General features: G+C 40.4%; 1 protein-coding gene and 1 long non-coding RNA gene across 8 annotated transcripts in view; one reads left to right on the top strand and one right to left on the bottom strand.

Annotated features, from left to right (window-relative positions):
- The window catches only part of SASH1 (SAM and SH3 domain containing 1), a 533280-nt gene extending 516167 nt beyond the window's left edge, over nucleotides 1-17113 (bottom strand). For 2 of the 7 annotated variants that reach the window (XM_086877616.1, XM_086877617.1), the window contains exon 1: nucleotides 16468-16989. In XM_086877616.1, coding sequence (XP_086733742.1) covers nucleotides 16468-16923 — 456 coding nt within the window. In that variant the 5' untranslated portion in view covers nucleotides 16924-16989. Of the gene's footprint in view, nucleotides 1-6866; nucleotides 7014-16467 lie in introns of those variants that run through there. The other 5 variants (XM_086877615.1, XM_086877612.1, XM_086877620.1 and 2 more) reach the window with 5 other exon arrangements.
- A 1529-nt stretch (nucleotides 17114-18642) lies between these two features.
- Nucleotides 18643-19440, top strand: LOC111927023 (uncharacterized). The gene is made up of 2 exons (XR_002863344.2): nucleotides 18643-19106; nucleotides 19219-19440. It is a non-coding gene; the product is annotated as an uncharacterized LOC111927023 (long non-coding RNA).
- The last annotated feature ends 5704 nt before the right edge of the window (nucleotides 19441-25144 follow it).

Here is a 25144-nt window from a genome sequence, read left to right as displayed (position 1 = left end):
AAGAAAGCAGTAGGGGCAGGGATAGTAGTAGCTGTTTTGAGATATGTAAACAAAAATGTAAAAACGTCAAGGATCATATTTGGCATCTCTGCTTGTTTATGTAATACATGTGGCTACCAAACTCACCCATTAAAAAAATATAAAATCTGTTCTAAGTGCTATAAGCAAAAACTGAAAAGGTCAGCAGTGGTATACACGCAGTTTGAACCTGTAATTAAAAACTTCCAAGACACAACTTGTAACACATGAGATAATTTACCACCTACACTGTCCAAGAATATTCCACAAAATAGTAAAACACTGTATATCATATTAAAAATAGAAATCCAAACCAAACTCAGGAAACAAAAAAGAAAATGCCTACAGATTACTTGAGTAATCTACTGCATTTCCTTGGTAATAAAAAGAAAACTGGCTTCTAGAAATGTGTGCTTTTTTTAGGAAAGAAAATCAGGAAAATGAAATACCTCATAACAGGAGAAGACTTCAATGTTTCTAGAGATATGAAAATGTATGCTAGCTAGACATTTCATAAAATACCAGATTAAAAATTCTGAAACAAACCCACATTAAAACTTAGATGGGTTTAGGAAGAAAGGGATAGCAGAGTATTTGTGGATGTAGGCTATTTGAACAAGGAGAAACCCAAAGACCTTGTTTCAGCTATCAGAACAAAAGCACTGAAGAGATACACGTGCTCTTATTGTGCTGTGAGTCTGGACTATCCCTCAAATGGGGGCTGTTGTTGCAATTTATCTCTTCATGCAAGGAAATGCACCCCTGTTGGAGACTATGCACAGGGTGCCGTGTCAGGATTGTTCTTTTTACACAATAACCTACTTAAACTTAAAAAGATGATCATTATTTATATTTTTTAAAATATGAAAACGAAAACCATAATAAATGTGGGCTGAAAATTTGAAGACAGCTTCTATCTAAAAGAAAAAAAACTGAAAAAACACTTTTGAGGATCCTGCAGTGCGCTTCTCTTAGGATGACTGATAGGAATAAACCAGTTGCTAAGTCAGAAAGATTCTGCCACACCTACATATTGATGTCATTGGCTGCTTCAACTGGTCACTAAAGTTTATTTTATTGTGCAATAAAAATCACTTTTTATTCTGATGAGGGCTTTTCTAAATTAATGACACTGCAAAAAAATCAGTAAGAGACAATCTGCAGACCCTTCCTGCAGAACCTCCAGGGACAGAATTTGAAGAGAACAAGGTAAAAACTACACTTGGCCCTTTCTTTTCCGTTCCTCTCCTCACCCTTTCTTTCCCCCCACCTCTCTGCCTGCCCCCACATCTCTCAACTTCAACACAGTAATTTCTACACAATCAGATTATATATTCCATTCTACAACATTCTATTATGAGCCGCAGTCATGGTTGAAAAAGTATTCTTTAATCTAAATGCCTCTTTGCACACATTTATAACTTCCTCTAAGCGATTTCCTAATTTCCCCAAAGCTCCAGGCTAGGAGCAACTGCAAAATGTTTCCCTTAAAAGCAATATATTGAACTGTTTGTTTTCAGGAATTCTGTGGTGAAAGTGGGTAACATCACTATTATTTAAGAACATTTTTTGCTATTTAAAAATAAAAAACTCTTAAAAGCACCAAACTTCACATAAGTAGATTAATGTGTGGTTCAGCAATGAAGCATAAAAAAAATCTCCAGTATGCTGCAGCTTGCCCCCTTTCTCACCAAGATCAGTATTTGTGAATCAAAACACATTCAGTCCATTAGGATGATAATGCAGACAACATTCAAAGACACTGCATGAGCTCCCACTGCATTAACCAGCAGATCTGCTGATTTTACAAGTAGAGAGGAAGATACACAGCACTACAGAGATGCAAACATGGGGCTTTTTCTCATTTATCCCTTCTATTGCTAAGGCTCAAGGAAACACAAGAGTGACATTTTTGGCTTTTTTTTCTCTTGGCTGTGCATTTGAACTGTCCAGGGTTTTTCCGTGAACTTGATTCCTTTCAGTAGCACATCCCTCCCCCTGGTTAAATTACTGTGCAGTGTTTCACGATATTGTGCATGCGTCCTTTGTAGACTCTCCTTTTACACAGGCACATTCCTGTAGCACCTAAAGGCGAATCCTGCTCAGACACAACGTTTTTAAAGTGGAGAACAAAGTTGCCCTCAGTTCCCTCAACCCACCAGAGAGGCAGCAGGGGCCGAAACGCAAAGGACACACGGATGTCTCTGTCTGACGGACACTGCTGTCCATGTAGGGATCAAGAGCTGTGCAGAAGCGTTCAACTACGAGGTGTGGTTTGTGATCACAGCATGAGGGGAAATTGAGACTGCATGCAAGGAGATGGGCTGCTGCTCAGCACGAGAACATGCTACACCCAAAACCGGTGGTGTAAATGACCAAGAGCACCGATTTTTTGGGTAAAGGAAGGTAACAGAAGGTTGAAACAAATGTGTATTTTTGGAACAAGATTTTTATGTTGTACAGGGAATATTTATTGATCCTCCCACATAAAAATTATTCTGTTTCATTAATCAAAAAGTGACAAGATGTTCAACAGTCAACCTAGACTGGTCTAGAATGGATTATGTCAAATCCACCTAATTTCTTTGTATACCAGACAAGTTGCCACAAAAGAAAGGAAATAAGTGGATGCCAAAAATCTTAAATTCATTATATCTTTTGATGTTGTTTCACAAGACATTTGGATTAGTAAACTAGAGAAGCACAGTATAAATCAAAATAACAAATGAGTACAATATATGAGGAAAAAAGTATTTTTACAAACAAGAAACTTCAAGAGGGATCACAAAAAATTTTGCAGGGGACTGTCCTCATTACAGAAATAATCACTGGTTTTAGTACTGATTTGGGTTCACAGAATGATTTTTTGTATCAGCAGGCCACATTCAACTGGATGGAGCATTAGTGTACAGAACAACAGCCTTAGACTTCCAAATGGTCTTACACTGGAGGGAGAGGCTAGAAAATACAGAAATGTAGGAAAGGGACAACAGCAAGAAAGCACAACTGACCACAAAGCAATGCATACACCAATAATGCAGAATAAATGTCTAGTTCTCTGGATCCAAAGATCCACTTGTGGATCCAGAGCGTGAATCGCAGTATCACAACATGACAAAAGGGTAACAGCTGTATGGGGGCAAACAATCCAAGGTATCAGCTGCAAAGAGTTTTGCCCAACACCAGCAAGGGGATTCAACAGCCAGAGCCCTTCAGGCCAACAAGGGAGGGGACCAACTTGGAAGAACAGGAATTGGCCCAGCAAGTCTAACCTAAAAGAAGGATTAATGAACCATCTGTATTAGTTAAGCAGACACCTTTAGGTAGAACTTAGCAACATCCTTGGGCAGCTGAAGCTTTTCACCAGAGGACAAGACAAAAACATTTTATTCTCCATGACCGTGGCAGACATGGCAAGAAGCAACAAGCTAGAACTGTTGCATGGAAAATTTAGGAAAAATTTCTAACAGCAAAGATTGTCAAACAATTAATAGCCAAGATTAAGATCACCAGTATTATGACCTTTGTAAAGTTACACAAATGCTTGTCAATAACCAGTTTCAAAATCCAACTTACAATTGAGGAAAAAAAATACTTACCAGTATGTCACCTCTACTCAAAGGTACTGGACAAGTATTTCAGTCACAAAAACTACCAAGGGTTAGTGCTACCAATTAGCCAAACTGCAGAAACTCCCTGTGTAGAACTGTTGTGACATAAACAGAATTATTTTTACAACTCGGGCAACATCCACTTGGTCAAATCTTAGGTACACTGAAAGGGAACACATGGAAAATGGCTGAACCATTTTCACTCCTTTTTCTGATACTTAGAAATACACATTTCCATGCAACACTACCACTTACTTGTACAGGGGGAAAAAGAAGCTTATATAAAACTGCAAGAAACATTCTTCAGCTGCAAGCTGTCTAAACAACATCCAGAGCTGTGATTTAAACATGAACCTCTGAAAAAAATCTGCTTTTCTTTTCCAGTTTTTACTTGTATTTAAAAGACACTGACAGTATTTGGAAAGCCAGAGTTTAAGTATTCTTTACACATAGTTTTGGAGATAGAGAAAGAAAACATCCTTAGGGTGTTATTAGCATACCCTTTCAGGCTATTTTCTTCCCCCAGGCTGAAGGTCTACGTGAGCACAAGCAATGGGCTAACAGGTCTAAAAAGATGTGTGTGTTTATCAGAAAAGGGAGAAAAACCCATAGATTCTGAAGAAAAAGCAGAGGAGAACATGGGCTGACAGGCAACAACTCCTGTCTGAACACATGACTTAAAATTAAAAAAAAAACAACAGGAAATTAGTTACAGTGTCTTTAAATTTTCCACCTTTAAGACTGACCAGACCCAAAAGCAAACCAATCTATCCACCTCCAAACAAATCCCACCCCTTCACCGAAGTCAGAGTGATCTGGTCCTTGGGACATACGGTTCTAAAACAGCATAATATAAATTCACATTGCAAAAGCCATTTTTTCCTCAGTTTGGCTTTCTTGTAATTTCTTTACTATAGTTCATACCTCCTTTCCAAGTTTTACTCCTCCTAGGTAGCTTAAGTCTAGTAAGGCACCAATAATTAAAATATGGGATTATTCTTCCTAAATAGTTTAAAAATACTTTTGAAAGATATATACAGCATCAGTAGATAATTAAAACACAAATATCAATTTATTCCACTTCTTGACTTCTCAATATTTTTCATGAACCAAAAAAAAAAAAAAAAAAAAATCTTACTTTTACTGACTACATTTTCTCTTCCCTAACTTCTACCTGGAAAACAGAAAACCATCCAGAATTTCACCTTACTGTTTGACAGGCTACAACTTGTAGCCTCCCATCTGGAAAAAGTAAAGGGGGGGTGGGTGAGCATGGGGGGGAGGGGGGTTGGATGAGCAGGAGAAAGAAAAAGATGCAAACAAAAAACAAAACAAAACAACAAACAGGAAAAAAAAAAAAAAGAAATAAAAGAGGTACAGATTTATTTAACAGCATTTGGCTGACAACATTAAGTGGGGGGAGGGGAACCCACAATCTCAGCAGCTCATTCCAAGGAGAAAAGCTTGTGAAAATAGCAGCTAATAAAAATATGTTTTAAAAACCATTTAAATCTAGGCAAGATTTCAACCAGAAACCATAATGGCTACATTTTTTATTTAGTACTTTGAAAGCACGGTTGTAGCTCCTTGGAAAACCCTCACCATTCCCAACAAAATCAATAGCAAAATTTCCACCAACTCACATGATGGGAGTAATAGCCACAGCCTACAAACCAGACACAATCTACTGTAAATATGCTTTTAACTGGAAAGCCCTACTGTGGCAAAGATAACTGATAACACTTAAACTGCAGAAGTTTCCTCTTCTATCAGAGAGCTATTTACCCAACAACATACAATTATATATTCAGTAGGTCTCACCTTCAAGCAGCTAATGAGCAGACCTCAAGAAAGTATAGCAAGACAAAAATTCAATTCTCTAGTCTGCTCAGATTTTAGTTTTAGGGGTTTTTGTAATGCTTTTAAATATTCATACTTGCCCCTAAACCCATGTAATATTAAAGCCATAAATATTTCTGTTAGCTTCTTATTGTCCATGAGACAAACATAACCACTAATAGGTAATTACTAATCAGGTAACTATCTGAAAGAGTCTAGAGATTTTTTTTATTTTTTTTTTTTTGGTAAATGGAACACTTAGCAAGACAAACAAAATCTAAAATATAGATCAAAATGAGGAGGAACTAAAAAAAAAAAAAAAATCAACTACCAAAGAGCACATGAGTTGTGGGAGAGGCTGTACAAAGTAGCAAGGTACTAGTGATAATATCCAAGTCATTCTGAAAGTCCTTTCTAGGATGCCAACTCTAAAATTTTAGAGCAGAATTTAGGTACCATGATCGATTTGAAGGCAAACCAATGCTAGCACTTAGCTAGAAATAACACATCTTGAAAACTTTCAATTAGACATCTACAAACTGAAAACTATCAATTACATGAAGCATACATTCTGCACAAACTATCAGGAAAGACAACAACAAAAAAGGAAGATTTTAAAACTAGAATGTGCTAAGTAAAAGTATCACATTGTTTTTGTCTAGTTGTATGGCAAATTCAAATTAGAGAAAGACATTTTTCCAAGGTAAACGTGACAAGAGATACAAGGAAAGAAAAATAAGCTCTTGAAATTCTTTCACTACCTTCACCTTGAATTTAATTCATATTCATCCTAAGTACAAAGCTGCTATTTATTATTGAGAAGATGATACTCATTTCCTTGTCCCTGTAGGAAGAAATATACTCAGCACAAAGGAGTCTCTGCCTTATTTTCCAAAATGAGATCAATAATATTAACTATTACATCAATTTCAGCCACTGAGAGGTCTATAAAACAAGTTCTATAAAAACCTAGACAAAACCATGCTTCTTCCAAAGCCATCACACACATATAGAGGAAGGATATACTGCAATAGCTTATTTCCTGATAGACACCATAGGAATTGACTTAATGAATCCAGTGGTTGCATAAGCAGCTCTTTTTAATATACATAAGTTAAGAATATAAATTCTCTTTTAAGTATGTTTCCAGCTCCATGATGAAATAATTCCTTAGGGAAATACCTCAATCCTTCACAACTTCTTACAGAGGTGAATTAATACCCGCTACTGAAGGCTCATAGGAAAGCCACCCAATTTCATAAGTGATGCAATGTTTTATAAAAAGCACAGCACCCAAACTAGTACATACTTGCTGTAGTATAAGACAGTCTCCACAAGAGATTCAGACCACCTCTTATCAGGAAAATTTCTACTTTCAATGACATGCATAAAACTTACCTATGACAAGAGTCATTGCAGACAAAACTCCCTGGAAAAAACCCCACGTGGCTCAAGGTTATGCAGTGCTACTACTCATATTTATAGAGGTAAATGAGCACTGAGGCCACCAGCCTGGGAACACTCAGGGGCAAGCCTGGCTCAGCTGATTTCCTTTCCTGCCTGATAGCAAATAAGCTCCCTTTCACTCGACAGCACATGCATGCTTTTCTGTCAAAGAGAACAAAATAAATTTCCCGGGGAGCTATTGCATCAGGACTCAAAACACTACTGAAAAGAGAATTTTTCAACATTGCTTCAAACAAGGAGATTTTAGACCACAAGTCTGAGAAATATTGAAGAATTTTGCTTTAACCTTTGCTGTGATACAAATGTTACTTCTTGATGAGATATAAAATGAGTGACTGGGGGGTTTGTTTGGTTTTAATATTACTGGCAATGACACATACATATTTTATTATTTCTAATCATTGTCTCTAAGAATTATGTCCCTACTGTGTGTAATTTTTAGAGCTGGACAGAAACCAGCTAGTGATATTCTTGTCAAACTTCCTCTTGCTTCATTCTACTCCACAAACTACAGAGCATTATTTTTAACACTGTGCAAATACAAAGTGCCTGTGAAAATGCTCTCTCAGAAACACCATCTTGGCAAAATCTTATTTAGAAGTTATGACAGGAAAGTCCAGTAAGTTTTCTTCACATGAAAATAGCAGGTTAAATCAAAATTACTCTTTAGTCCAATTTCCTTATTTTCTGTTTTATCCTCTTTTAAGTGTTATAATACCTTAAAAGGAACAAATCTTCTTGGTTAGCAATTTCAGTTTCCACCATTAGTTTCTACAATGTTTTAAAATGAGTGTTTCTTATTGTTTTAAAATGAGATCCCCTTCTGAAGTTTGGTATGATGTGAGAAAGAATGAAGACTCAGAGGCTGAAATAGCCACTTGCCCTTATATTTAGGTTGAAAATTTTAGCTTCGGAACTAGCACAAGAAGACCTATAATAGTCTTGAACATTCTTTATACTGGTACTCTTCATTTCCTTACTGCAGAAAAACCTTTTCTGAACTAATAGGTGGATATTTAGGGAGAAATCTTAACTACAAGGTAAACGAGAGGTCAGAGATGCATTTGTATAAAAATTCTTAATGCAATACAACACAAACAGTTATAAGTAGAAAAGGTTTAAATAAAATCTCAAGAAAAAACATTTGGCAAACAAAAAACAACTGGACAAGAATTCAGAGATGCTGCAATTAGAAGCAATTATTATGATCGTATTATTAGAAGTAGAAAATTATGCAAAAAAAAGCCTTTCAAAATTTTTGCATTGAGGTTACAACTTAATTTTTAAGAATACATGGTCCTGCTTCAAAAAGACCAAATCTGTCCCATATAGCAGTTCAAAAGCTATTATACATCCATATTTACCTTGATCAATCCTTTCTTTCTGACACAAAACTGGGGCTGGTGGGACTTTGGATGACTGCTTGTGGCAGTTTTAAGATTGCAATTTTTAACATCAAAGTTTAGAGCTTTCGTTTTTTGAGAACAATATGGGCTCAGCCACCTGTGTAAGTCAGTGGGAAGGCAGCTGGGGACACTGAGCACAACGGCCAGAGAAGTGATTGCCCCGCTCTCCTGAGAGGGAGAGAAAGTTTCTCTTCTCTTAGAACATAAGGGAGGAGAGAGAAGGATCTGAATAGCAACCTGAGACACTGGGCAGAAGGAGAGGGAGATGGAATTAAACTCATACAGAACGTAGATTAGGTGAAAAAACTGCTGGGGAGACCAAAGGCAAAAGATGTATGTTCTTGGGTGGGAAAGAGATTGCTTTTAGGGAAGAAGATAGTGTGTCTTGAGGCAGACTTTGGGGAGATGATTTAGAAGTCAGGGAATGGGTAGCCCTGGGGTATGCAGAAGGCTCTGGGAGAGCAGGGCTGGGAAATGTGGAGCCCAAAGGACAGGAGCTTGCTAGTGCAGAGGTAACACCTCCAGCAAATTTCTCTATCCACAAACTAAGGGCACTGATGCAAAAATGGCACACACTTCTAGTTTTTTTCTGGAAGTTATTTTGTTCTTTCCTCTATGGAATATTAACTTAGTAAGTTTTTGGTTTATACTGGCTTTTGGCCTTCTTCACAGCATGAATAGCCTAGTTCCAGATCTCAGTCACTGAAATTCTCAATGCCTTTTACTCCTAATAAAAATATTTCCTTCTGTGCATGTGAAAGCATAGCCAAGTGGCCACTTAACTAATTCTGGGGAAAAAAAGCAACCAAAACAGTACAAGCTTTCTCTAGCCCCTGACTGAAAGGCAAGATTGTTTTCCCAGCCTTTTAGCTCTTTTCTTAACCAGACTTAGTTTACAGTGTATTTTTTGAGGCACAGACATCAGAACCAGAATTAATTTCTCCAAAAGACTGACATCATATGCAGTGATAATACCACATGCTTGCATCAGAGTGTGTTTCCTCAAAACCAATGCAATTATTCTGGGAAAAACCCCAAAATTGTAGAAGACATACATTTGTACCTGCCTACAAGGTTTATCTGCCATGTATTATTGCTATTTCTCTCTGATTTTAAGTTACTGAGAGAACAGCTGTAAACAACTGTTTACTCCAACCAATACACATCAGTGGAGATTTCAGAGAATATTTACCAAATATTTATTCTAGCATGGACCTGTAAGATCTATGTTCAAAAGTTAGCCTCACTACTGTTCAGGCTGTTAATGGTGATACTTAAAGCTCTGAAAAGTTCTGATTACTATTTTTTTGTATTTACCGTTCTAAACTCATGTAATCCTGTTCTTGTCTACCACCACAATTACAGCCTGTAAGGGTATGCTTGTTAGCTGATTTAAATTTGAACACCTCACTCAAAAAGCAGCATCAAATGAAATCCCTGGCAAAACCCCCACTGACTTCACTGGGAATGAGACCAACTGGAAGAACAGGGCTCCCATGAGAGACATGAATCACTGTCATTCCCATCCTGCTGAGTTTGTGAGAATGAAGATGAGATACTATTTGAAGGCACTTCTACTTGTGTTTCACGTGACATGCCACTTCTTTTTTGTTTTGCAAAATCAAAGAAAAGTAAGAAAATTTATTTTACTATCTGCAAGTAACAAACTAAAGAGGCTGGATGAGTCACTGGAGACAGCTTTGGGCTGGCTTGGCTTGCAGACTGCCAGTGTCATAGAAGGTTCACCCCACTGTCCCCTTCCTGCTGCACAGCCATTCCCAAAATAACGTGGCAGTGCTAAACATAGCCACGTCGTGCTCTTTTAATAAAAGACGATTCCTGCAGGGTGCACAAGCCACCACATTTGTCAAGATAAGCACATCAATATGAGATGTCATATTAGCCTAGACAAAGAGATTGAACAGATAGCTTTGTCAAACACCAAGCAGAGGGGCTTATACAAACTGACAAAGCAAGAAATTCAAACGTTGAACCCACATTCCAATATTAACACATTCCATCCTCTTCTGCTGTAGAAAATTCTCAAACCACTAAGCGAGTTCCTGTAAGTGATATGATAAACTTATTCCTAATCTACAATAATATTATTCCCATCAATTCAAACCTCTCTGCTGCACTTTTCAAAAACTCTGTAAGGGCTGTTAGTATGTTTCAGGTTATTTATGGATCTATACACCTTAGTGAATAGGGACTCTCTAGAATGACATATGCACACAGTGTATAACTAACACAGAGAATTAACAGGCATAACTAATTGCCATGCAGTCAGGCCACCAATTATTCCTCAGTCACTTTTCTGTTACTTCCAAGTAAGGAAGTTTACTCTTAATCTTAAACCAATAGAAAAAGACATTGCAGCAGTGGGTCCCAAAGCCTCATCTATCTAAAATCTGTCATGACTTTAAATAAATTCTTCAATTCCATGTCAGAAATCAGGGACACAGCTGCCCTATATATTATGGAATATGTGCGATATTCATATTCATATTCAAAACTAGAAACATGGCTCACAAGATTCTTTGGTGAGAAATTACCTTGGTTTTTTTGTATTCCACATGCATAGTTGTGTGTATGGGCTTCATCATCCTACATATGGCAGAGACAGAAGCTCTGGGGGTGGGGTTATCAACACAAATATTTTCCTTAAAATGCATTTACTTTTCAGAAAGACTTATGATCACCAAACTTAATTAAAACAAGACAGGTTATCAGTGTGCGGGAGCAAAACTGGTAGACAGACTTTTGTCACACAGCTGGTGGTGCTCCTGTTGAGGTGAAGTATTTACAAAAACCCCCACATTAGGTGGGAAAAATCAGTTCAGCTTTGCACTACAGAACTCTGATTGAATCAAGTCCTTCGGGGGAAGCAAAAAGCCCTCAAGGAACTAACAGATTCTAGACATTTCTCTTTTGCCAGGAGCCTTTAAGTTTAGCTTTTCCTTCAAACTTAGAGCCTTGTGGAGGACACACAAAGGATTCCCCTTACAGGGTAGCTGCTCAGTCCTGCACAGCTCCTCTCCCAGCCCACACCACGATCAGAGCTCAGAAATTACTAACACAATTGTGGAAAGGAGGCAAGAAAGCTATGGAGTTGATACTATCCTCTCTCAGGACTCCACCTGTAATGTACCCTAATGAGATCTTCCCTCCCCTCTAAATTGAAAAATAATGAAACCCGTGAAGATTTGCATTCAACATTTCCAAAGGAGACTGAATATATTTAAAAATATTCAGGAACAATTCAAATGCAAATACAATATAGTACTGTATTGTTCGTATTATGCAACATTTTGCTTTGATGGGCTGATTGGAAGATCTTTTCCAGTTCGTTTTCTGTGAGTTTAATTAATCGGGACTTTGAAACAGCTGCCAAATATATGAGGCGCTACATTTTCTTTAAAAGAAAACAGAGTTGTGAAGTCAAAGGCAAATTCAGTGGTATCTGATATAAAATACCTTTGCACTTTCTGAACATTGCCTGTAGCTTTGCTAATTTATTGCCATGAAAATATTGTTACTACTTAATGCACTAGTACTTCTGTCAATAGGCAGCTTTCCCCAAGGCATATTTGAGAACGCTCTGCTAATCAGAGTTGATGCAGTTATTCTAAAGCAGCCAGGTCTTTAGAAAAAGGTTCATGTTTAATTCTAGTATAGGTGAGTGCTGCCATTTCTTCAAAGCACAATATTTTTAATTTGCTGAATTCACTTCTGTAGATATCTTAAGTGCTGATTACATTATCCAGTCCCAGCTTCAACCAGTGCATTTCAAAGCAGTATTGCTGGCATCTTTACCTCCTAACATTTAACTTATGTGAAATATTCCTCATTTTGTAGTGGCAAGGATTAAACAAAGACTTAATCAGAACCACAAATCTGTGCAATATTATCACCACATAACTTAAAAAGAATCGGTTTGGGTGCTTAAGCAGATACTCACTTGGATCTGACATTTTACTTTTCTGCATCTGCTTGAACTCTTGAGATTATGATCTCATGCATCTGAATTTTTAGTGTTTGTTTTCCAGGCCTGCTGATAATCATGAAGAGCACAGTGAGTGACAATGAGGTCACGTACATGTACATATGTCACACTACAGTTTTATTAGTTTTATTCTCTCTAATAAATATTGAAATCTCCATGACTATAACTTTACTGAGGCTAAGCAAATCATCTTAATTGGTGTGGGAGATTTAATGCATGTACGTTTTTAATGTACTTGCAATTCTCTGCAGATGAAAAATTGAATAAAGTTCTTCAAGAAACAGGTCAGGCCATTTATTTCAATTAGAAATAATAATGAAATTCCAGTAAACTATTAAATGTCACTTAATCTATATTCAAGATAAATAGAGTACTAAATTTCTCTTGGCATGTTCCACAACAAGGTACCCTACTTGTCTTTATATTGACAAAATTGAATGGTCCTCTGCTGTCTCTTCCACAGTGACATTTAGTGGCTTTACTCCTGCTCAAACCCAGCATGGACATTACCCGTTTTGGAATAAGCCCATCAAAGAAAGAAGTGTTTTTGTGTGGAGTTAATGGCTATATTTCTTCTATATTTCTTTCACTGCCATCAGTTCATTCCCCAAAACTTATTTCTACAGGGCACAAGATTGTTAGAAGTCTCTCTACTCTAGGCATAATTCACTTCCTAATTAACAACAGAATTATAACCCTTATATTAAATTATAACATCAAAGATAAATTTTTTGAGCAGCTAGATGTCTCATGATTTTACTTGACCATGGACTCTTGTTTGTAGGGCACTAAATCCCATCACCTCCACAAGAAGTTTCTTAGACATGTGAGACTCCTAAGGCTACCAGCCAGCAACAGCAAGTTTGGTATACAAACTAAAACATAAAGCTTTGAGTACTATAGAGCATTACCAACATGGCACAAAATCTGACTCCTGTAGAGTTCTCCTCAGTTACAGTCACTTTCCCTGGTTTACCTGAAATACACGTAGGATGCAATATAAGGAGGTGAGGCCTCATTCAAATAACCAAGATGGCTTATGATAATTCTCTGTGTCTGAAGTCACCCACACACATGGCTTCAATTCCAAGTCTGCATGTCTTTTAAGGGATATATATTAAGCTCTGCTAAGTAACTGTTAGCCATTTCTGCTGATTATAATCAAACAAAGTTAAACTAAAATTTACCATAGCAATAGATTTCTATTCTGCCCACTCTGCTGTTCTACCTTTCATCTGAAACTACAGCAAAAAGAAAAGGCAGCAAAAGGATGCTTTTAACATCTCCACAGCCACATCCAGTATTCATTTTTGACCTTTGACATGTTTACAGCTCAGCCAGTTAGCAAAAGGCTCTGAAGAAGCCAGAGGAGCAACACTTCCAGTTCTCAGGGATGTTTTAAAATAAAACACCAAATCTTGCTTGAGAACTTCATAACTGAATCCAAGAAGTACTCTTCAGGAAACAAGTGAAATGCATATACATATGTACACATACACACATAAACACACCAGCAGGTGCCTCCATTCATAGATACTAATTTCTATGCATAGATATTAAGAGGAAAAGATGACATTCTCCACCTAAGCCATGGAAAGGCGTGGAAGTGGAAGATTAGTATGCATCTTAGCAAAACTAGGAATGAAAATAGATATAAAATAGGTAGGTCAGTGGTCTAGTGCCTCACTACTCTAATGCTTAAAACTCTAATGCTTAAATTATACCCACAATTTTCTAAAGTTTGACTTTGTTGGTTTTCTTTAGGTTTTGTTGGGTTGTTTTTGTTTTTTTTAAGAGACACTGCTATAATATGGCTCTTTCCCAGATGCAAAAATACAGTATTTAATCTTTCTTGCTCTAAACAACATCCAATGAATAATGTACAGTGACTTGATCTTTTGCTATTCACTTCAAGCCATTTTGGAGATAGATTGCTATGGTGGGTGGCATTCAGAATAATGCATGTTGAGCAACACACACTCAAATCTTGCCAGCTTTATGGTTTCTTACAACATGCTACAATGTGAAATGATTCACACTGAGAAGAGAGAAAGTTTTTTCTGTTACTGTAAAAAATGATGTTATATGCATTTATTATCCAAAATAAATACATTGACACCACAGCCTAAAATAAAACTAGGAAAGTAAACTTTGTTTCTCTTTGTATTTCAAAATATTACATTTAGATTTAAGCTGAGTGATGCTTTCTGTGTAAGGCAAGCTTGTCCTGACAGTTAAGCCACCATTATTATCAGACCCATCAAATTAAAATAAAGTGAGCTAAAGAGGAAATCAATGCCAATTGAATTGATGTCATATGCTGGCATCTTATAAATTTTACAATTCCCATGGAAGAGTATCACAGAATAATTTAAGTTGGAAAAGACCTTTAAGACCACTGAGTTCATTATGCAGCACTGCCAAGTCCACCACTAAACCATGTCCCAAAGCACCGCTTCTACACAACTTTAAAATACCACCAAGAGAAGGCAGAGGATCCACTTGGAAAGATTGAATTGGTAACTAAGAACACACACAAAGTCAAAAGGAAGATGTGATATAGCTGTGGAGGTGGTAATGTGGTGCAGATACACTGACAAGCCAGAACTTCCATGGGATTTTTTTATATCAGACATGTAATGGTAATTTTAGTCTAATGAAGTGTTATTCCAAATGGTGGGTGGGAAAAAAATCTCCCCAAAATGATACAGTAACTTTTTGAAGATGCTGTACTGAGACTATATGTTCATGACTGTTAAATCCGACATCATTTCTCTTACCGTATCATCAGACAGAAGTTCAGGAAAAGGGAACAAATAAATATCCCAAACCAGACAACTGTGCTGTATTTGAGAAGTGACTAGGGGACTCTGTCACTGAGACGTTGAAAAATTAAAATACAGAAATTTGCAGTTTTATTATCTGCACCTTGACAATGTTATCCAAGTTGAATTTTACCCATTTTCCTCACGCCCACGTCCCAGACAGAAGATAATACATTCTCAATTTTAATTCCTCACATTTCCGTAAACCCAGATTCACATCTCTCCCCATCACTTTGCTTCCATACATTTCAGACATAAAATGTACCCACAAGTTGAAGGTCAACATCAACTTCTCAGTGTTTCTGAAAAATGGGACTTCAATTCATTGAAGAAAATACAGCAAACTTGGGTCATCAAACTACTCTGAAGCACTTCACTCTGAGCTCTGAAACTGACTCCCATGTATACCTTAGTTTCTTTCACAAATAATTTTATTTTCCACTGTATTAATAATTATATTCTATTGTTTTACTTATTCTGTGTATTATATTTCCAGCAGGAAACCTACCAAAAATTTCAGACAAAACAATTTCAAACTTTCAAAACTGATGAATATTACATCGTAACCTTTTCAAAAGATAAGACTTAGGTAAACACTGAAGTTTCATCAGACTGGAATGGACTCTTCTGAGATGTACCCTTTCCTGGTCTCTTAGCAGACTGTGCATCCTGGAGATTGACTGACCTGTGCTGGAGCAGCAGATGAATAGTTTTGACATTCACCAGTCACTACCATCTTCCAGCAAATAAATCCAGGCAACAGTTAGATTCAGCTGCTGGAGTTCTTCCTCCAGCCAGATGACCACCTGCTTGAGGTGCCATTTCACCAACACAAACACTACAACAGGACCACTTGCGAAAGATGGGCGAAGCCATCCCTCTTCAACACAATGGAAAAGTTCCACAAAAAAGACAAACAAGCACCCAATTCATTAAGACCATCCTGTCAATTTCCACTTTCCCACCTCAAACTAAAGTGGACTGAAAGAACCCGTTAATGAAAAAAAGGGAGACAAAACCAAAACACAGCGCCATGTCATACCACCAGCGCCAAAAAGTGCTGATGGATCTGACCTTTGTTGGCCCCACTACACTTCACACCTTGCTGGTGCTCAGTCCCTGCCATATTCCCCTCTAAAACGCCACTGGCACAACTGGAGAAACTCAGCACCGGTGCATGGCAGAGGCAGGACCAGGCCCTGCCGGACCCGCATCTCCAGCCCAGCCGCCCCGCTACTCCTGCACACCCAACACCACGGCTCCTCCTGGGGTGGCGGCCGGCGGGACCCTCTTACCTTGTTGGAGTAGGGCGGTTTACTCAGGTTGATGCCGTCGCGGATGAGCTTGTCCCGGATCATGATCTTCAGCTTCAGCCTGGGGTACGCGACCAGCCCCCCGCCCCCGGCCGCCCCCCTCCGCCCGCCGGGCCGGGCCCTGGGGGCCGCTCCCCTCCGGGGCTCCTCCGGCCCCCCAGCCCGGCGGGGGCAGCGCCCGGCGGGGGCGGGGGGCGGCGGCGGCGGCTCCAGGGTGAAGTAGAGCCCCGCCGCCCTCTCGTCCGCCTCCTTCAGCCGCCGCACGGCTTCGTGGATTCGGCGCCGGTGGTGGGGCACGGCCACGCCGATGGCATCCAGGTCCGGGTCGCCGATCTGCTTGCAGACCTCCAGGTCGTCGTAGCCATTATCGACGAAGGACTCCGCGTACTGAGGGAGCTGCAGGGTCTTCAGCCACTCGTAGACTATGTTGGTGCACATGCTGGCTCCAAAATAACAACGATTGCAACTTTCAGCACCCAAGCCAGCCTCCCCCTTTCCACTTTTCGCCAAAGGAAATAAAGCCAGAAAAACTGTGATGCAAGTAAGAGGTCTCAAAACCAAGGTCAAGAAAACATCCACCAGTAAAAAAAAAAAAAAAAAAAATAAAAAAAAAAAATCAATCCTTAAAGCAGATCAGTAGGGCACCGCAAGCACTGCTGAACGAACCCCTCCTGCTTATTCCTCCTCTTGTACCAAGTACAGCCGCTTTCTGCCACCGGAGAAGAGAGGCTCAGACTAGAGAGAAGCAAAATATAAGGGTGCATCCCCTAAAATCCCAGGTCGCTGCTGCACAACATCCACCCACTTTCTCTGGAAGTAATTCGCAGTCGCTGTCTTTTTTTTGCTTTCTTCCTTTCAAGTGTTAGTTTCTGTTTCTGCTTCTGTCTCACCTTCCTGCGCTCAGTCGTACGATGAATCTGTTTACTCTAAGTAGCTGCTTTGGTACACGATGGTGTCGGGGGAGAGCCGAGCGCAGGATCCCGCACCCTCGCCCAGCGTGGGCAGGGGTGCCGGTGTGCAGTGCCTCCTCTCCCGTGCCTCTCCCAGCAGCGGGCGCACACGGCGGCTTTTGCTTTCCTTTTAAACGGCTCTTTTCGGATTAGGAGCAAAACAGAGGGAAGAAAAAAAAAATAAAAAAATAATCCCACTCACTTTTCCGAGTTACTTTCCCAGTTTCCCTTCATCCCCGTAATGCTGGTTAAATGCGCTTCGCTGGCAGTGAGACCAGAAAATGCTTTCCAACCCCACTTTCCCCGCGCTGATGCTGGCGGTGCCCTCCTGCCCCAGCGGGGCACGCAGCCCTACGCTCGGCCCGCACAACTTTCCCCGCGTTCCCTTATCTCCGCTGGCGCTCCCGCCGCTGCCCGCAGCCGCCCTGGGGAGGAGGCGGCGGCGGCGGGGTCGTGCGGGCGGCCGGCGCTTCGTGCATCCTCCGGCGGCGGCGGATGAGCCGATCTGCGGCAGGTCACCGGCGCTGCCCCCGCCTTCCCCGGATGCCGGCGGAGCTCTCCCTTCCCGGCCACCGGTACCCGGAGCGGTGCTCCCCGCCCGGGTCCTCCCTCTCCTCTACCCCGGAGGCGCCTGATGCGCCGCCCGCAGATCTCCTCCGGCTCCTCCCGGTGCGGCTTCTCCCCGCTCCTCCTCCGCGCTCGCCACCCCGCTGCCAGTCCCCTGCCCGGCTCTCCCCCGGGCCTTTCCAACTTTCCCTGCCGGCAGCCCGCGGTCTCTGCCGCCGGCCGCCCGCCTGTCCAGCCCGACCCGCCGGGGGCGCTGGGAGGCGGCGTGCAGCCGGCCCGGGGACAAGGCAGCCTGGCCGGGCAGCGGCTCGGGGCTGCCACCGCTCCGCGGGCTTTCCGCGGGCTCTCCGAGGGCTCTCCACCGGGTTTGCCCGTCCCCGTTTTCCCCGAGACAAGGGAACGCCGAGGGGGCAAGGCCTGGGGAGCTGCCCCTCAGCGCCCTCGGGACAGCCGGACCGACAGCGGGGCGACTGCGCCGGGGGGCAGCGAGCCCTTGGCGGTGTCAAGGGGACCCTTGGCGGGTCGGAGGGGCGCAGGCCGGCGCTGTCCCGGGAGGCGGCTCTGCCCCGGGAGGCGGCGCGGGCAGGCGGGAGGCGCCGGCCCCGCTCCCCCCGCCGGGCCGCTGGGGCCGCCCGGGGCTGCTGAGGCGCCGCGCGCCGCCCGCCAAGGCCGGGCTCGCAGCGCCCCCGCCGGGCCGCTGAGGGAAGCGCCGCCAGCCCGGCCCTACCGCCGCCCCGCTCCCCTCGGCCGCCCCACGGGCTGAGGGGAACCCCGGCCATTCTCATTTTAAACTGCTGCGAACTTGTTCTCCCGCGGAGATCCCTCCCCACGCGGGCTGGGGGGAGCTGGAGACAGCACAGGGGTGCCGGAGGCACCTTTACACGCTCCCTTTTGTAATGCGGCGGGGGGCTTTACTCGTAATGGGTTTCCTGGAGGACTTTCTTGAGCAGAGTTAGGCGCACATTTGTCCCCAGGCTTCATGGAGGTCGCCACAGCACAGCGGCGTTGTCACAGAAAGCATTGCACTGCAAGGTGTTACGGAAAGGTTTGCTACTTACCTGTAGCTAAAATGCAGCCTCTGGGTATAAAGCCTAGGAATCACAGGTTCGTCTGCTAAAGAGGGAGAAAGGAAGGAAGAGCATTTGACTCCTTTTAAAAATCTCCTTCCATCTTTTTTTTTTTTTTTTTTCTTCCCTTAATCTTGTTTTCCTTCCAGACCACATGATATGTCAAACTCTCTTCACAGCCCAGAGACAGATTGAAGCAGCAATTATCTTCTCTTCACAGACCTGGTGAAAGACTGACAGCACCGGAAAAATTAGCAAGGAGGTTCTGTGATCTGGAGCTGGAACTGATGGTATGAGAGGCAGGAAAACCTGACTGGTGCAGGCCCTATTCATCAGTCTTATTGACAATAAATACTGACTAATGTAATTTTTATGTGTGCATTTTGGAAGGGTCTTGAAAAGCTTTTAAGATATTACAAATGTTATGATTTGGATGTGCTTGGTGAAAGGGTAAGACCCTTCTGATGGGACAGCAGAAGCGATGCACTTCCATGGGACTGAGGAGGATGGCAAGGTTACAACATTGTGAAACTATGTGGTTGTTTCACACTGATTTTGGTTTCACAAAATTTAAGTCACATGTCAGCAAATAAAGTAAGGTTTCATGTGACTTTGAAATACAAAAATAAACAACAATAAAAACAATCTTCATTGATGCTCCCAGTGCCATTGGTGAAATACATACTCAGGGAGTTCCTAGACAACACAAAATGGGGGAGGGTAGTCAATATGTTGGGAAGGTAATTCAGTAGTAAAGAAGAAAGAAAGTCCAAAAGTGTCAGAGCAGAAAATGGAGGCATGTTTTAATTTGTAACAGCAAACTCAGTTTGAAAAACTCCTCTATGTGCTTTTTATTAAGTGCAGTAATATTATTCAGGAACACTTAAGAGTTGTTTATTTGTTTCTACCTTCAAGATTTATTTGATTTTTGACACATTAAAGAAGGAATATGGGCATTTGCTCTGGATACCTGAATACTGTTCAGTGTTTTGAATCATGCACTCACATATTTGATGTCTGAAAAAAACAGACAAGAGCACAAACACTTAGAACTGAGTATTCACATAATGGATGAATGTGAGGAAGACTGAAATGAATACAATTCCATCAGGATTATTTGTGGAGGTGTTCAGGTAGAAAAGGAAAGTCAGATTTACACACAGAGTGAGTACCCCATGATTATGTTGCAAAGAATCATGTGTAATGAATGAGTGGAAGCTAATATTTCTGTGCTTTTTTTAAAGGGACAGAACCAGACTCACAAATATTTTTCTAGGGTTTCCACAAGGGCACAAGGTGAATAATTCACTAAAACTACTCATACACAATGGCAAATGTTTGCAGAACTGGGCTATTAGTTCAGGTAAATAGAGCTGTTTATACTTGTGGGTAAAATGTTGCAATTGTTTGACTGTACGTGGTATACATTGGCAAAGAGTCCAGAGGGAAGTAACAATGATTGAGAGAAGGTTTGAATGTATCTAATGTGTTACCCAAACTGTTAATTCTAAAAAAAAATATGGCAACATAACTCGGCATCTAAAGATTTTCCCATGTAAGCTCTGCAGAGAAATAAACTCAGAACTTTGAAAACTGGAATACATCATGTCAATTCCCACAGCTAACTCAATTCCCATTACTAACTGTAATGGAAAGTAATATCTGTTAAGTATTCTGGAGACTGACTTTTCCTCATTAAAAAATCAGATGACCATTATTTAAAGTACTCTTTCATAAAAGATTAGGAAAATTTAGATTGGAAAGGACCCGTGGAAGTCACCCAGTCCCATACCCTACTCAAAGACCTAATTGCAAACTCCGATCAGGTTGCAGATGGGTTTGGCCCGTTGACTTCTGAAAATCCGCAGGGATGGAGGTTCCCCAGGAGGTTCTTTCTGGGTGGTCTCTTCCAGCACTGACCTACTCTCACTGTGAAGAATTTCTTCCTCTTGTCTGGTCAAAGCAAATGTGACCTTTATCTCATGTCCTTTTGCTGAGCACTCCTATGAATGGTTTGGCTCTGTCTTCTCCATGGCTTTCCCCACAGGCAATGAAAGACTGCAGTGTGGTTCCCTTTGCCTTTTCAACTGCAAGATAAACAAACCAAGTTCTCCTAGCCTCTTCTCATATTCTGTCAGCAGACAAAAACTTGAAAACATGATGTTTGTGAGGTAAGTAAAAGGTTTATCACAGAAAAGACAAACAAAAAAAGAAGACTGATGAGAACATAGCAATCAGGAATTTAATATAATTTAAATGTAAAAATAGAACTGTTTACAAAACAGATTTATCACTTAGATTTTTATATAAACAAAGCAATGTTTTAATTATAAAGAAAACTTTAAAATATACAAAAACATGACCCCGCTCTAAATTTACTCACTATGTTTATAATAACTTAATGCTCACTGAGACTATACAACACGGAATGTGAAGGGATTTGCTGATGAAATATCCTTTTTTGTTGTTGCTGTAAACATAAAATTAATTTGGATTTGAGAGTACATTTGAAACAGAACAGCTACTTTATTTACTGTGAGTCTCCTTTCCCATAAAAGTTTACAGGCATTCATTCCAGTTCTCTTTTTAATGAGATAGATAAAGAAACTGAATAGAAATGGGAATAAATATCCAAATCAAAGCTACTGTTTTCATCAGAACAAGTTCTGTTATGAAAATTCAATCTAAAAATTATCCCTTTTTTCCTTAGTAACAGAAAGAAAAAGTATAAGAGCCCAACTTCTTCCACAGACTAGCAAATTCTCCATTAACCAGTCAACTTTGAACACTTTAATTTTGATGTCACAGTCTATGAGAAGGTAAATGGACTTGCAAAAGTTTTATCTTCTTGGCCTTTTGTAACAAAGACTCTATCCTGAAAGAAAACAAAATTACCCTAAACGAAAACAAAAATTCTGTCACTATTTTACCAGCTGCTGACAGACACCTATTATCATAATAATTCACGGTGGGTTTGTCTTTACAAACATAAACCACTGACCTACTGTCATTGCTACTAGCTTTGAGCCAGAAGGTAGTGCTGAAATGGTGTGTGCATGGTTGAATTTTACGCAAACTCAAAGCATTTTGCTTCACACTGAATGCTCTTTATGTGAGCTATTCATTGTAGATAAATATAAGAAGAAATCCTAAATTATTACTAATAGTTACCTTCTTACTACTCCATAAGTTGTGGAAATCCCTACAAATACCAGCTGAATATCAGCACAGTGGATAGAAAACTAATTTACACCCTCACAATTTACAGTCTAGTGATCCAATGCATGTGATATTGTCCAGAAATCAAAATGAAGAAAGAGCTTAAAGCTTTGTTCTCTTGGTCATTTATTTCTGTTTCCTTTTTTCAATGAAGTTCCACTTACTCATCTTCATCAAGAAGAGCTTCTTCATAAGACACCTGCATGAATCATGAAACAACAATCTTTATGAGGCTTTTAAGTTGGATTTTTTTTTTCCAGTGAGAAATTTAATTTAAAGCATTAGCTAATGCTTAACAAAATTGAACTCACAGTCAGTGTAGTCACATGCCTTAAACAAATACATTGTGAAAATCCACAAACATCAAGCACCAGGTTTCCAGGAAACCAAAGAGAAGAAAAGGATTTAATAAAATGGGAAGAAATGAATCCATCATTTCTAATTAGCCTGTGCAACTTGCACTAATACTTGATGCACTAGCTGTGATTGACAGCTGTAATTCTTGTGGAAGAGAAAGCCCATTCCAGGAAAGGCGAGAACCCTTCAACCTTCCAGAAAATATTCTCTCCCTTCCAAAAGGGTCCTCTGGTGTCCTAAGATCTCAAGGTAGTATCCTGGCCCTGGTGGATACCAGGGAAAAACCCCTGCCATTCAGTTCAGACCAGCTGAGTCTCCCGTGTGCTCCCAGAGCAGCATCCCCCATTCTTCCTACAGAGCTTCATCAAAGCTGCCCTATAGCAAACAGGTACTAGTTTCTCCCTAGTTTGATTTTACTCTGGCTCTCTTCAGCAATTTATATGCAAAGGCCCATATTTATGGGAATATAGAAAAAAATCAGATTTTCAGAATTGCTCAAAACCCAGACTCTATTAATTAGATATTCATTGCAACTGTGTTCTTAAACTTTTTTTCTGTTACGTACATAGCCGATAGTAGAGACTGGCTGTTCCTCTTACCTGCTGATGTGTTCAGGTTCCCTTATTCCATGGGCTCTTTCTCCAACTGCTCCATTCTTCCATCCTTTCTACACATCAATTATCCCAAGAAATTTTCTGCAGTTCTCTCTGCCTCATGTACTGTGTTATTTCACCATCTCTTATTTCCACAATTCCTCCTCTTTTCCTTTACAACATCCCTTCTGAATAGCCTTTTTGTTCACACTTCTCACTTTCAGTTTTCTGCTTCTCTTGCTGTCTCAAGATCTAATTCTTTCCCCCTACACCTCCAACAAAAATAGTTAAGTGGGAAAATTTCCTTGTAATGTTCTCCCTGTTCGTGTATTTATTTTTCACTTGGCACCTGCTACCTAGACAAAATACTGAGCTAGAGGGGCTTCATATCTGATTCAGTGTGGCCATTACTAAGTATGGCTTTTGTGAAGGGTGAAAGCACCATCCTAGCTTTGCCTTTCTCTCTTGAGCTCAGCTACTGTAGATGCTATAAACACACAGAACTTCCTTCTGGCACTTCAAATACAAGGTCTTAAAGCAGGAGCCATGCAAGGTAGAAATCAACAAGAGCAAAGAGGCAAATACTTATTCTGTTTCTTGAGGGTCATTGAACATGAAGTGCTTCCTCACAGGAAGAAGGTAAGATTATTATCCAGGTAGCTATCAGGTAAAAATTACTGGAGTGAAGCAGTACTGCAGGTTAGCAATCAGGATTTATCCTCTTATGGACCTGAATCCATCACATCAGCAGGATCGTAAGTCCTGGAGGAAGAGAAGGAAGCAGCTGGCATGAAAACATGGGCCATGTATGTTAGACCATCTGAAACAGCTAAGGATTTGGCTCCTGGCTTTGAAATAAAGAGTCCTGATACTGCTGAGACTCCACCAAAAAATTAGAAAGTCTATGCTATGCCATTTCAAAACAAAGACAGGATAAAGTGTTTGGATTTATGCAAAAGCTTTTCTCCAAATAATCAATGTTTGAAAGAATCAAATATTTCCCTAATTCCCCCCAGATATCCCTATCCTGGATGAGTAATGAGAAATTAATCATCCTGTCAAAATAAATGCTGTGAGACCTTTTAGTCATGCTCACCCCTCTCTCCATAATAGATTTTTGTCAGTCATTCAACTAGGTGTCCCAAAAGACAGCGCTGCATCTCAGCTCCTGCCTTTTGTATGGTCTTTTTTTTTTCCTGTCTGGGACTAATTCTGACATTCCTTGATATGTCAGGAGTCGATCACACATCACAAAAGCCCAACCCATCACACCCTCCTTGCTTCCACTAACTGCCACGGCAGCAGCTCTTCATTAAGTCAGTGTTGATTCCAGCCTTCCTGCAACTGATACCCGGGATCTTCCTGACACAAGGAGACACAGCTGGTGCATCTGTGGGGTTTTAACTGCTTAGATGGATAAATACAAGGCTAGCAGAATATATTAAGGTCAGGGAATTACCAAACAAGAGTTCTCACAGTCATAGGAGTTAATTTACACCACACATATTTCTGCTAAAGTTGATAAAACAGTATAATTAGAAATGTGAGTAAGAAAAACAAAGAAGTAACTTGGGTTTTCTGTTCCTCTGAGTCATGACAGCTAAAAGAACCTGGAGTTTTTCTGTAGATACAAAATCAAGATGATGGGTTTTATCTCCAGAGAACACATCCATTTTATATTTTTGATGTCTTGGATTTTAATTCTTTTTTCAACAGATAGCAGCTCAACAGAAGGTTTTTAGTCTTTGTATTACTGGGTCTTCATTTCTCGATAGCATATATGCAGTTTCCATTAATATACAAACACTTTCATTAGAGTGAACCAACATCTATCTTTAATTATCAGTTTATATTTGAAATGAATCTGGGAAGACTGCTGAGGGGTAGAGACCGTGGCTGCAGAAAG

The sequence above is a fragment of the Cyanistes caeruleus genome, chromosome 2, assembly GCF_971803275.1.
Source record: "Cyanistes caeruleus chromosome 2, bCyaCae1.hap1.1, whole genome shotgun sequence".
In the NCBI taxonomy this organism is placed as follows: Eukaryota; Metazoa; Chordata; class Aves; order Passeriformes; family Paridae; genus Cyanistes; species Cyanistes caeruleus.
Note: the sequence above shows the minus strand (reverse complement) of the source record. Positions and strands in the feature narration are given on the sequence as shown.